The following is a 12,824-nucleotide window of genomic DNA, read 5'->3' as shown; positions in this document are numbered from 1 at the left end:
GGCTGAGAGAGTGGCGCTGCCTCTTTGAAGACCATGCGCCCCCTGAACTGCATGAAGCGTGAACCAGTGGCTGGTGGTCTGTGAAGATTGTGATGGGCGTCCAAATCCAGGAGGAACTTGATGTCAGCCCCATGCTCAACCATCCCGCAAACTGGAGCAGGTGCTGTAGGCGGAATCTCTGTACTGAAGCCTTTTGCTGAAGAATGTGCCATCAAACTGGTGGGCTGATGATCAAGATGATTTGCTTTCAGAACAGCACTGCAGGCGAGCAATGGCATCTGTCGCCAGCTGAAAGGATCAGGGATGATTGAGCAAGGCGGTTTTCCCAGGGCATCCTTTTGAAATGCAAGTAAACATCTCCTGCCAGCTGGCTGGGTCCCCAAGTTCTGGGACTTTCTGCCTTTTAGGACTTCCGTCTTTGGGGCGTGGAATTTACATCCCGGGACTGAACCGCCTTGTTCCAGACGTTGTTGGTAGATCCCAAAACTCCTGGACGGCCTTGATGACTGGGTGTCTGAACAAAGGCTGTTTTCACTTTCGATGTAAGAGGGCGGACGTTCGACAGAACTAGTGGAGGAATTCTGCTTTCTGACTCAGTGCTACCTTGGTCTTTCTCAAACGGACGACTCAGGTAGGCCTTTTCTCTTGGAGGCGCTGGAGGCTGCTTTGATGTGTCCTGTGCAATGACATCCCCACCAGACCTGGAAAATATGAGAATGTCCATCACTAAGTATCAGACACATTCAGAATTTCAAGTCCCCAGGATGCCTGTCCATGAGATCAGATGGAAGGTGGCCACTTTCGTCCTCAGCCCGGAAGGTGGAGAACTTCATTGTCACACTGGTTCCCGGGGCGTTTTGATGGCTGTCTTGTTGCTGGTCTGTCATTGGATTGTCGCAACAGGTACCAGTTTAGTGATTTAAACAACAAGGTCCAGTTTAGTGAATATTTTGGCCCCGCATTTAAAGGAGGCCGCCTCTTGCATGTTGGGTTCATCCAGTTGTGGTCGGGCATTATCTGTTGCAATTCATTGAATTTCCTGAAGTCGCCGTTCCTCTCCAGCATTGAGCCATCATGGTCTGCACCATGATGACTTGGGGGAGGATGTGGACTGGAGGCTTTCCTGCAGATGCCCATCTGACCAAGACAACACAAACTCCAGTTTGTTTTTTCTACTGCTCAATGAAGGCGCTGATTGGGGAAGCACATTCTGCCATGATTTCACCCTTTTGAGTCACTATATGGTGGTTATCCTTTTGGCTTAAACAAAGCACACATTCCTGTAGGGAACCAACAGTAGGTGTGCATCTCCCTGGGGGCACCTAGCGCTGATGGTTCATCCAGTGCCATTAACGGGAAGACCGGCAGATCTGTACACCATCCGCTTGGCCCCCACGTACAGCAGGCCATCATGTGCGCCCCGGCCCCAGGAGTGGGGTCTCCCGCGTCCGGCACATCCTGTCCCAGGAGTAACTCTGGCCTAACTATGGAGATCGGTCAGGAGCCTGTTAGAAGGGAGAGCATTTGGGACACTAAACTAAACGGCCGTCTACTAGTCTAAGACTGGTTAGTAAAGCTGGATTAGCTGGTCACTGGACCCTGGGAAGACTGATTTAACAGCAGTGATGTCGACCAGCATCATCCTTGCCGTGCAGACGGTGTCACTCTTTTACATTTATTAATTTTTTTGAAAATTGCCCTGAGTTATTCGAAAGCCATGGCGGCCATTAGGATCTGGTCCGCCACCCCAAGATCCATGGTTGAACGAGCAGGGCGAACAGGCATTATTTCTCATTATAATTATTGTTTCTACCTTTTCTTAGACCTCCATCTGCTGTTTAAAGGTAAACTGTACTGGAAAGCTGGCGAAACATAATGATTCTGAAATACTGTTCAGGCTGGAAGAGCTTTACCGGCTTGTGGCAAATTTTACATGCCATTCTAGTGAAAAATTAGCCAAAATCTGTCGAGGTGTTGCTGCCATCTTGGAATTTCCGCCATATTAAATGGTGTAGCGTGAGCGCCTGGTTTCTGATAGAGGGAGGAGTTGGCGAAGAGACTTGTGCAAAATTTCATGAAGTTGTTTCACTATCTGAACGATTCTTATGAAATATGGTTATCTGCTGCACTAAACGAGATCTTTTTACAAATGAAGAACTGCTCTGCAAATTTTTCTAACAACTGGGATTTCTAATGCGCTGTTGTGAGTGGTCGGGAGGGCCAAGTTACGGGTCACCTACTTGAACTGTTATGGGATTTGGTAAAAAATCCGTCCGCGAATATCATAATGTTATCTGCATGAAGGAGGGGAATATGTATTTTTTGAACAAGTAAAATACATTCAGTAATTTATTTATCGATCTGTGTCGTAATCGATGTAATCTATGTACACTAAAAATGACATGATTCTCGCATAAAACATGGGATTCAAAAGTGGGCCTATAGCAATGTTGCACTGGCTATCTTCTTGTGAAATACTGGAGCCAAGACATAGTCGCTATGAGTCCGCTAATGGCTCCGGAAATCATCTCACCAACTAGTGGTGTCAATGAGCATTAGTTCCAGACTTATAGTTTTGATACTGGAGAATACTGTACTGATGCTTTATATTAGGCCTTAGTAAGTCTGCAATTATCTCTGAGACAATATTGTCGTTACCTGAGGTAAAAACAATGAAACTAATGATGGAAATGTCAATTTAGTAGGAGTACAAAACATTCTTGTCCACAATAGATGGATACAGTCTTGATGCCCCTGAATGAAGAAACATGTGATATGATATATGCCATTGCCTTTAAATATTAAAGTAAAGAAAAAATGATTAAAAACATGGGAAAAGGCACAAGAAAAAAACAATTGAGCTTGTAGAAAACGTTGAAGTCAATGTTTAAAGAAAACAAGCACAGGAGACTTAATTAATGGTGCAAAACACTATCCTGGCGAAAATGTCTTGAAATAATACAAAACCAGCAATTTAGGAAAATCAGAAGAGGACCATAATCTTAACCTAAGTGAACGGAGTCAAAGATGTAGATCAAGGCTAATATTAATCATAATGAAAAATGAAAAGTAAAGAAGGGCAATAACTAGGAAATAAAAGACTCTCAGGGGATATTCTAGAGGCAAGAAAAAGTAGAATCTTTATAGTACCAGACTTACAATGCAAAGAGAGGGAACAAGACAAGTTACTGAAGGAAGAATTCAAACCAAAGCTCAATAAAGGAGAGGAATGGTATATATAAAGAAAGGCAAAATACATAGATGTCAAGCATGCGCTGCCGTGTGAAAGAAAGGTGGCTCTAAAATATGATTTCTGGAAGCTACACCTGACTGAGAGCGGGGTGGCGCTCCAATGAACAGAGAAAAGGTGCAAATGAAAAATACTCTAAATTACCAATAGGTGAAAAAAAGGATTGAAGGTAAACTTGGGATGTCCACTAAACAGTATAATTCACTAATTAAATTAGAAGATGAAATATGTACAGGAGCTATCAAAGGAGCTCCGTGGCACGATTCAAGAATTACATTGCACAAAGTATCACAAATGTACTCGAGCAAAGTGCCACAACTGCAAATCTTTATACACTGAACCTTTCCAGGCTAACAAGCAAAATAGAGTTCGGAGAGAATCCAAAGATGCACAGCAAGGGGTACGATGAGCAAAAGCATTTGCACTGTTGATTGTCCAGATATCTTGACTGGATATGGCACCTGGGTATGCAGGAAAGTGGCATCGTTGACCTACAGTTGATCTCACACAACAGGGACTCAAAATCACGGATCTGCAAGAGCAAGAGAGTTGAAACACATACGAATGGACTCGAATGTAATGAAAATGAATTCACGTAGGCTAAGTAGACAAGCACTGTTTAGTAATAATTAAAATCTATTGGCAATACACAAACGTGCGAATGAAACCAAAGCAAGTCACTATTGATTACAATTCCACCACAATCAAAATCACAGGGCTCTCTGAAGGAGAGGGGCAGGAATAGGGTTACAGGTATTTGGGAGAACAGGTATATAAACACAATAAGGATAGTTAAGGGGCCAACAAACAACTTCCGATCACATAATCTAAGGTGCGTGGACAAGGCATGAGGATCATAGAGCCAAGTTTCTGCAGTAGGGCGTCAGCAGAAGCGTTGGCACTCAAGGTTCCCCAACATAGGAGAAGTACAACGAAGGTTGGGGGGCTAATAGGACATCAGTGTGTAGAAGTGAGTAACTGGATACGTGAATCTTCAGCATAGCAGCATAGGAATGCTCCAAGTAGGACTCGGGCAAAGTTTCTCGGCATCTTCTGGACAATGGGACGCCGTCAGGTAATTCAGCAGGGGTGACGTCTGTGGGAGGCGGCTAGCATCAAGTGTCCAGTGGCGTGAAGTCGGGAGAGCAGACTAGCTGAGTAAGGTTTGACTAGCGGGTGTGTGTGGAGTGCCAGGAGGATGGCGACATAGAGTGGCATTGTAGAGGTGGGAAGTACGGGGTATATAAGCGGGGTATCTTCGGAAGAAGGTTGGGCAGAGTGTCTATGAGCAGGGAGATACCTGAAGGAGGATTAGCATAGACTATACTAGCGGTGTGGCTTCTGAAGAGGGACTAGTGCAGGTTGCACTAGCAGTGTGATGTCTGGATGGTGACTAGCAAAAAAGGGTCTGTTGGAGCCAGCACATATACGAAGATCGGAGCCACCGACGGTTGTACTTGACACTTCTGACAGCCTCCTCGTAGTGTGTCGTTAATCCGGCTAGGTACCTGGAAAGGTCATTTATCAGGGTCAGGTCAGATTCAGTAATGACTTGCGGTAGGGTCCTGCACTTTGTTTCTCATTAGACACCTGTACTGGCTTATCTGGGCCTGGGAAAACATGGGAACGCTTCGGTGTGAAAACATCAAAACAACTAGAGCTTCTTTTGAAATGTACATTAATTCATATTCGGGAGATAAATATTCTAATTTACTTATTTTCGCAAAATCAAGAGGAAAAATCACGACAAACGTAGAAGGCATTTGTGACATAGAAAAGAAAATTTCCATTAGAGCCAAGAGGGCACCACTGCCGATCCACAAGAAAGATAGCTGATTTAGCCTAAAACAAGAAGAAATTCTATATATATATATATATATATATATATATATATATATATATATATATATATATATATATATATATATATATATATATATATGTGTGTGTGTGTGTGTGTGTGGAAATTCCCCACACCACAAACTTTTCGTGGTGTTTTTTTACTAACATATTTTCATATGATCTGTTTCTTTCTGTAGAGTTGTTAGTATCGTCTGTTGTCATAAGAGAGTTACTGATTTTATCTTTTATTGTGAATTGCCTTCTATCAGGTAACCATCAGACGAGAACTTTTAAGAGGTGCTAAATAATGAGCAGGAGAAAAGTTACTGCTACTTTATTCAGGACGCAGGCCGTTTATATAGCAGCGAACTGACGTCACACAGAGGAATACAATAGAATCTTGGTGACCTGAGGTCAATTACTCTCGACAATAATTACAATGGATAAATACAAGTTGAGTTGGCTGATCTAACAATATTCTAATACATGTGAAAAAGAGACATATACAAAATAAGTTGGTCACTGTAAGCAGGTTGAGACATACTCGGCAATAGTTGGTTCCTTTACTGTTGAGAAGAAGGTTACAGATCAAGGGATGAGCCAGTACTATCCTTGCCCGGACTCCGTGCAAAGAGATACACACAATCGGGAAAACATATCGTACAACATTAGGCTGAACATTCCTACACCTCCCCTCTAAGATTACAGCTCCACATTTAAAGCAGATAAAACATAAACATTAATTTCTCCTTTCAATTGCAAAAATTAACAAAACTGGCAGAGGTAATAACACATAAAACAAAAGGAATTCAGCTATAATAAAGATAGTCCTTCGGACACTGCGCTGAAACATACGTCAAGGTAAATATGAGAAGAGGAACACTTATTAAACACAAATAAAACGAATTACTCTGTGATATAATCATTGTGCCATTGTGGAGGACGACGTACCCTAGCACTACTTCTCTCTCGGTTGGGTACTGGGTGAGTCTCCTCTGAGGTGGTGGGAGTAGGGTCTCCCTGAGGTGGTGTGGGTGGTAGGGATCTCAAATGCTTACGATTTCTTGTCGAAATTCTCCCGCTCCTATCCAACCTTATGCAATATTGGCGGTATCCTTTCTTTTCAATAACCACCCGCTTCTATTCCAGGCTCGTGTGGTCACATCTTGGATAGCTACCCTCTCACCTATTTGTAGGGGAAAGATCCTGGCTTTCTCATTGTACTTAAATGATATTCGTTGCTCAGCAACACTTCTTTCTTTCTCTCTTGCGGACAAGGTTTCTGACCAATGCTCGGTGACGAAATGATGACATTTTAAACATTGGCACCGAATCTCAGAGTTGGTGCCCCATGGCCAGCTGTGCGGGAGACTTATCTATACCACGTAGTGGTGTATTTCTATACTGCAATATTGCCTGAGCTACCTTATCATTGTCTAGCCCTCCATTAGGTAAAGCATTGCCCATTAACGTTCGTTTGGCGGTGCGCACAGCAGCTTCTGCCCGCCCATTGGACTGGGGATAGTGAGCAGACGACACTCTCATTAATACCCCCCCACCTACCGAAGAAATGTTTCATTTCAATGCTCGTTAGATTCGTGCCCTCGTCCACTGATATTTCTTCAGGTGCTCCCCACTGCATAAAATATCTTCTAAAAACTGGGATCAATCTCGCGGACGTAGTTTCGTTAGCGAAGAAATAAATTTCCATCCGGTCAGTCGATCGGCGTATACCATATAATGCCTCCCTGCTACTTGGAATAAATCAGCCACAGTTCTCTGAAACAGATATTCGGGAGGGGGAGTATATATAATACTTTCCCTTTGTTGCGAAGGTGCCGCAACGTTGCAAGCATGACACCGTGCCCTGTAATTTGCTAAGTCACCTTCAATCCCAGGCCAATAAACCGCCTGTCGTGCTCTCCTGATCTTGGAGTCAGTTGACTGATGACCTGAATGTAGATTGGTTGCGATGCGTGTACGTAATGCCTCCGGAACTACCAGACGAACATGTCCCTCATCATGTGCATACGTGACTAATCCTTCAATGACACTCAGTCTATCACGTACATTGAAAAAAGGTTTTAGGCAAGGCTCCACTTGAGACCTCGATGACGGCCAACCCCCTTCGTTGACACGTCGCTGCAATAGTAAATAATCCGGATCCTTATCTGCCTCCCCCCTTATGGTGGCCCAGTCCATAGTATGACGTCATCCGCCAGTGATGACGTCATGAGGCAATACAAACTTCGTTCATGAGTTCTTCCTCTTCTTCGTCTTTGACGGTAGTTTCACTGCGAATCACTGGGTATCTTGATAATGTATCGGCTGCCGAATTCTTCTTTCCTGGTATATATCTTACGGTAAAACTATATTGCATAGTTTTCTCCTTCAACCTTAGTAGTCTCAGGTTTGCAATGTCTTTCAGGCTCCTATCCCCAAAGAGTTTTACCAAAGGTCTATGGTCCGTGATTAAGATGAAATTTGGGCATCCCAATAAAAACAACCTCGATTTCTAAGGCACCACACTACTGCAGCCACTTCCCCCTCAATGACGGCATAGCCAGCCTCCGCCTCCGTCAGGTGCCTGCTGCCACATAATGCCAGTTTCCATCCCCCCTTACAACAAAAAGGGGCATTGAAATCCTCGCAACTGCAGTATTGCTGCAATATAACAAACCCCATTCCTTCTCTGCACCAATCAGTAACAACAGGAGTGCGCCTTGTCTTATCATAATATGTCAGTCCATCACCCAACATCTTGCAAATACTATCCCGGGCTGCAACAAAACTATTTTGGAGGCGTTGGTCCCAATAAACTTTCCGATGAGGGGATTTCTTGAGAAGGTCCCTGAATGGTTCCATTACTGGTGCTACAGCCACGAAAGGTGCAATTTGGTTCACGAGCCCAAACCAAGATCTTATATCCGTGATCGTTGGGCTGGCAGGCATGGGGAAGTTCTTGAGGGCACTCATACGCTCATTAGAAGGTTTATAATTATCCCAATCCAGTTCATATCCCACAAACTCTACCTGTCTTTCGTTGCGCCGGCGTGCTGGTGTTGCATTCCTGCTTGCAGTGCCCCTGGGGGAACGTCTTGCTGTGCCCCTGGGTGTACTGTGAGGGCCTCGTCTTAGCATCTTGTAGGTCCTGCTGTAGAAAGAGAATCACTGCGCCATGTAAGCAGGTTGAGACATACTCGGCAATAGTTGGTTCCTTTAATGTTGAGAAGATGGTTACAGATCAAGGGATGAGCCAGTACTGTCCTTGCCCGGACTCCGTGCAAAGAGATACACACAATCGGGAAAACATATCGTACAACATTAGGCTGAACATCCCTACAGTAACAAGTACAAATTTACATAGACAAGCGTGGTTGATTCAGTATGGCAGATCCTGCTTGACCCACTCCTATAGGAGCGGTATAGAAAACGGGTTGTCCATCATAGAAGACCAGCATAGTGTGGGTAACGTCTGATTAGTCCAGGTATCTGCTGGGACGTTGGAGAGTGCCACTGCGAAGTGAGCTGGGGGCTGTGGTGTGAGTGGGAGCGGCTGGCTGTGGGTGTGGCTGGTTGCTTTCGGGGGCGGCCCTGTGTCTGTCTTGTGAGGTGACCTGGCTGAGGAGGCGACGGCTCATAAGGAGGGCACTGCGTGGTACCGTCTGATGTTTCCTCCAGGAGGGCGGGCTTGAGGCGGTCGATCGACACTCAGTCATCCTTCCCGTGCAGGGCGAGGCGGAAGGCTTTGTTGTTCCTCTCAATCATGCGGAAGGGCCTCCTTTAGGGCCTGGTTAGTGGGGGGTGGACAGCGTCGTCCCTGACGAAGACGTGTGTGGCGGAAGACAAGCCGGGAGGCATGAAGGTGGTAGACCTGTCGATGCACGTCCACTGGCAGGGGCTGGACTTCCCGACTATGTTGCGGAGCCTCTGAACTGACAGGTTGTGCCTGTCTTCCGTGACAAGTTCGCCTGGGACTATGAGGGGCTTCCGTAGATTTTCTCTGCTGCGGACGGGTCACCGTTGGCTCTGGGGGCGGTTCTCAGCCTGAGGAGGACCCAAGGCAGCTGGTACTTCCAATTCTCGGCGGTGCAGCGGGCCATGAGGGACGCCTTTAGGGACCTGTGGAATCTCTCCACCAATCCGTTGGCTGCGGGCTTGTAGGCGGTGGTGGTGTGGTGAGATGTCCCCAGCAGGCGTGCCAGGGCACACCACATCTCGGACAGGAAGGCCAGGCCCCTGTCGGTGGTTATGTGGTCCGGGACGCCGAACTGGCTGATCCAGCTGGAGAGGGGGGACTCGGCGCATGCGCTGGCGGTGGCTTCCTGCATGGGCATCGTTTCAGGCCACCTGGTTGAGCGGTCGACGATTGTCAGGATATATCTGGCCCCGCCTGACGGGGAAGAGGGCCTACGACGTCGATGTGTATGTGACCAAACCGCCTCCCGGCTGGGGGAACTCGCCTACCCCGGACTTGGTGTGACGCCCTATTTTGCTGGTTTGGCACTGGATACACTGTCTCGCCCAGGTCCTCGCGTCCTTCTGCATCCCGTGCCAGACGAACTTCTCCATCAGCAGCTTGGCCGTTGTCCTGCCGGAGGGGTGGGACAGCCTGTGGATGACGTCGAATACCAGGCGGCGGCAGGAGGCGGGCACCAGGGGACGAGACTGGCTGGTGCTGATTTCGCACAGGAGTTTTGGTTCCCCAGGGGTGAGGGCCACATCCTTCCACTTTAGGGACATGATGGCGGTGTGGTAGGCTGGAGTCTCTGGGTCGGCGGTCTGCTCCCGGGCGAGGTCCTCGTAGTTGATCCCGAGATGCACCACGCTGAGCTCAGTTCTGGAGAGGGCATCTGCTACAGGGTTCTTCCCGCCGGGGAGGTACTTGATTGAGCAGGTGAACTCCACGATGGCCGCGAGGTGCCGCTGCTGCCTGGAAGACCATGCGTCCCCTTGCTTGGTGAAGGCGTGGACCAGTGACTGGTGGTCCATCCAGATTGTGAAGGGCATACCCTCCAGGAGGAACTTGAAGTACTGTACCGCCCGATACACTGCGCAGAGTTCCCTGTCGAAAGTGCTGTAGCGGGCCTCCGCGGGATTGAACTTTTTGCTGAAGAAGGCGATGGGCTGGGGGGCGCTGGTGACAATCTGCTCCAGGACGGCCCCGCAGGCGACAATGCTGGCATCCGTCATCAGTTGGAGGGGGGCGTTGGGGTCCTGGTGGGCCAAGGTGGTTGCCTCGGTGAGGGCAGCCTTCGTCAGGGAGAAGGCCTGCTGCTGGCTGGGTCCCCACACTAGGGATTTCGGCTGGCCCTTCAGGATCTCCGTCAGGGGGGCCATGGTGTGTGCGATCCCGGGGATGAACCTCCTGTAGTAATTGACCATCCCGAGGAATTCCTGGACGGCCTTGACGGAGGTAGGGGTGGGGAACCTGGTGACAGCTGCGACCTTTGATGTGAGCGGGCGGACGCCATCCGGGGATATCTCGTGGCCTAGGAAGTCAGCTTTTTTGACACCGAAGGTGCACTTGTCAAATCTGACGACAAGGCCATTCTCATGCAGGCGCTGCAGGACCACCTGGATGTGCCGCAGCTGCTCTTTGGGGGACCTGGAAAAAATTAGAATATTGTCCACATAGCACAAGCAGAAGTTCAGGCCCCCTAGGATGCTGTCCATCAACCTCTGGAAAGTTGCCCCTGCATTCCTCAGGCAAAGGTTGAGAAGGCGAAGACGTAGGACCTGAAGGGTGTGATGATGGCAGTTTTTGGGATATCCTCTGGAGCAACTGGTACCTGGAAGTAAGATTTTAAAAGGTCTAATTTAGAGAATATTTTGGCCCCGTGAAAGGAGGCCGTGAGATCTTGCATGTTTGGCAGAGGGTAGTGATCTGGTTCAGTTGCGAGGTTGAGCCACCTGTAGTTGCCGCAGGGTCTTCAGGAACCATCCGGTTTCTGCACCTTGTGGAGGGAAGAGGCCCACGGGCTGGAGGCCTCTCTGCATATGCCCATCCGCTCCATCTCGGCGAAGGCATCCTTGGCAATCTGAAGGCGCTGAGGGGGAAGCCTCCGGAACTTTGCGTGCGCTGGGGGGCCCTTCGTCTTGATGTGGTGGTAGATTCCATGCTTTACTGGGGCTCCGGGTACCTGACGGAGCTCAGGCTTGAACACGTCGGGGAACTCCCTCAGCAGCTGGGCATACTGGTGTGTGGCGACGGAGCAGATGGTAGGCATGCTGGGTCCCAGTGCCAGGGGGAGGGACTGGCAGGAGTCGGTGTCAAGGAGACGCTTGCGACCGACGTCGACTGCCAGCCCGAAGTGGGCGAGGAAATCTGCACTCAGGAGCTGGGTCCTTACATCCGCGACAATGAAGTTCCACGTACATCTCCGGCCAAGGATGGAGATTGACAGGAGCCTGGTGCCGTAGGAGAGGATGGGGACCCGTTGGCGGCCGTCAGGAAGGCAGCCAGGTCTGGCGGGTGCTTGCGGTCCTCCCTGGATGGTGGAAATACTGAACAAATGGCTCCGGTGTCGACCAACATCATCCTGCTGGAGATGGTGTCGCAGACGTAAAAGCCTAATGGTTTTGGGCTCCTGGGTTCCTCTGCTGCCATGGTGGCCTGTTCTGTTGGCCTCCGCCTCCCCCGTTTTTTGGATGGGCGAACGAGCAAGGGGGTTGGCAGTTCTGGGCATCCTTGCTGTACCGCTGGTGGTAGTAGCAAGGGCCCAGTGGGTTTTTCTTGTGGTGATACATTGGCTGCCTTCTGGTGACGGCGCTTATCTCCTGCTCTGCGCCATCCTCCAGCTGAAGGGAACTGATGGGGTGTGCGGGCGTGGATGCCCGCTTCGCTGCCCTTGCGGAGTCTGTCAGCCACTGCGCCTTCCTAATCAGGTCCTTGAGTGGCATGGTGTAAGGGTCGAGGATCTGCGTTCGGACCTCCGGGAGGAGCTGACGGAGGAGGATCTCCCTCGATAGGCTGATTTCAGACTGCCTACCGCTGCTGTCGGTGCTGGGAAGGGTGAGGAGGTCCTGGATCACGCCGCAAGTCTCCAGGATGTTCTGGTCATGCCGCGGGCTGGTGACAAGGTCAAGGGCGTGGGCGGCCCTCTCGGCAATCGGCAAGGAGCAGGTCTTGACGAGGGATGTTTTCAGGTGGTGGTAGGTGACTGGGCATGTGACAGACACCCACGGGACGAGTTTCCTGTAGACCGCCTCCGGCAGGGCGTTGATTACGGCGTCGGCTTGTAGCACCCTGTCCGTGAGTCCCGCCAGTTTGAACTGTCCCTCGACCCTGTACAGCCATGACGTTGGGTTGCAGTGCGTAAAGGGTGGCAGCTTTATGGCGAGGGCGGCTTTGGTTTGCTCCGCCGGGAAGGGCAGCGTGCGGGGCACGGGTAGCGGCGTGGAGGAGCGAGTGATTCTTGGTGCGGGGGAGGGCGCGGGCGATATGTCCGGGAAGTAGACATCTGAGTCCGCGAGGTTCGCGGTTAACTGAACGTGGGAGGGAATGTCCGCATCCATGCTCACTATTGCCCTCTTAATTGGAGTGGAATACTCACGTCAATACGCATGTGGGAGCGTGCCGTCTGAGTCTGCTAATGACACTGGTGATTTGCCGACGGGAGTCAGCACGCCCAAACACTGGTTACAGTGCCGTATTTAGTCCATTAGGGGCATGGGGTAGTTCATGGAGCCAACCCGTCTGAGTCCGCTAATGGCTCCGGGAACCACTCCT

General features: G+C 49.4%; 1 protein-coding gene across 1 annotated transcript; it reads right to left on the bottom strand.

Annotated features, from left to right (window-relative positions):
* Positions 1-403: 403 nt before the first annotated feature.
* Positions 404-10,432, bottom strand: LOC136842317 (uncharacterized). Its single transcript, XM_067109577.1, has 5 exons — positions 10,181-10,432; positions 9,560-9,976; positions 8,126-8,309; positions 6,498-6,651; positions 404-701 (listed from the first exon to the last, which is right to left on the bottom strand). Exons 1-5 carry the CDS (start codon positions 10,430-10,432, stop codon positions 404-406), a joined length of 1,305 nt encoding a protein of 434 aa, XP_066965678.1.
* Positions 10,433-12,824: the final 2,392 nt, after the last annotated feature.

Source organism: Macrobrachium rosenbergii, chromosome 10 (assembly GCF_040412425.1).
Source record: "Macrobrachium rosenbergii isolate ZJJX-2024 chromosome 10, ASM4041242v1, whole genome shotgun sequence".
In the NCBI taxonomy this organism is placed as follows: Eukaryota; Metazoa; Arthropoda; class Malacostraca; order Decapoda; family Palaemonidae; genus Macrobrachium; species Macrobrachium rosenbergii.
This window is presented reverse-complemented; position numbering and strand designations above follow the sequence as displayed.

Bases quoted from the DNA above. Each gene is read 5' to 3' on its own strand.
- LOC136842317 (XM_067109577.1), bottom strand. From the start codon at position 10,432: ATGGCCCCCCTGACGGAGATCCTGAAGGGCCAGCCGAAATCCCTAGTG. The intron at 6,652-8,125 runs GTAGAGTTTGTG...TTTCTTCGGTAG, and splicing joins GCCGGCGCAACGAAAGACAG to GTGGGGGGGTATTAATGAGA. The intron at 702-6,497 runs GTATAGAAATAC...CATATTTTCCAG, and splicing joins GTAGCTCAGGCAATATTGCA to GTCTGGTGGGGATGTCATTG.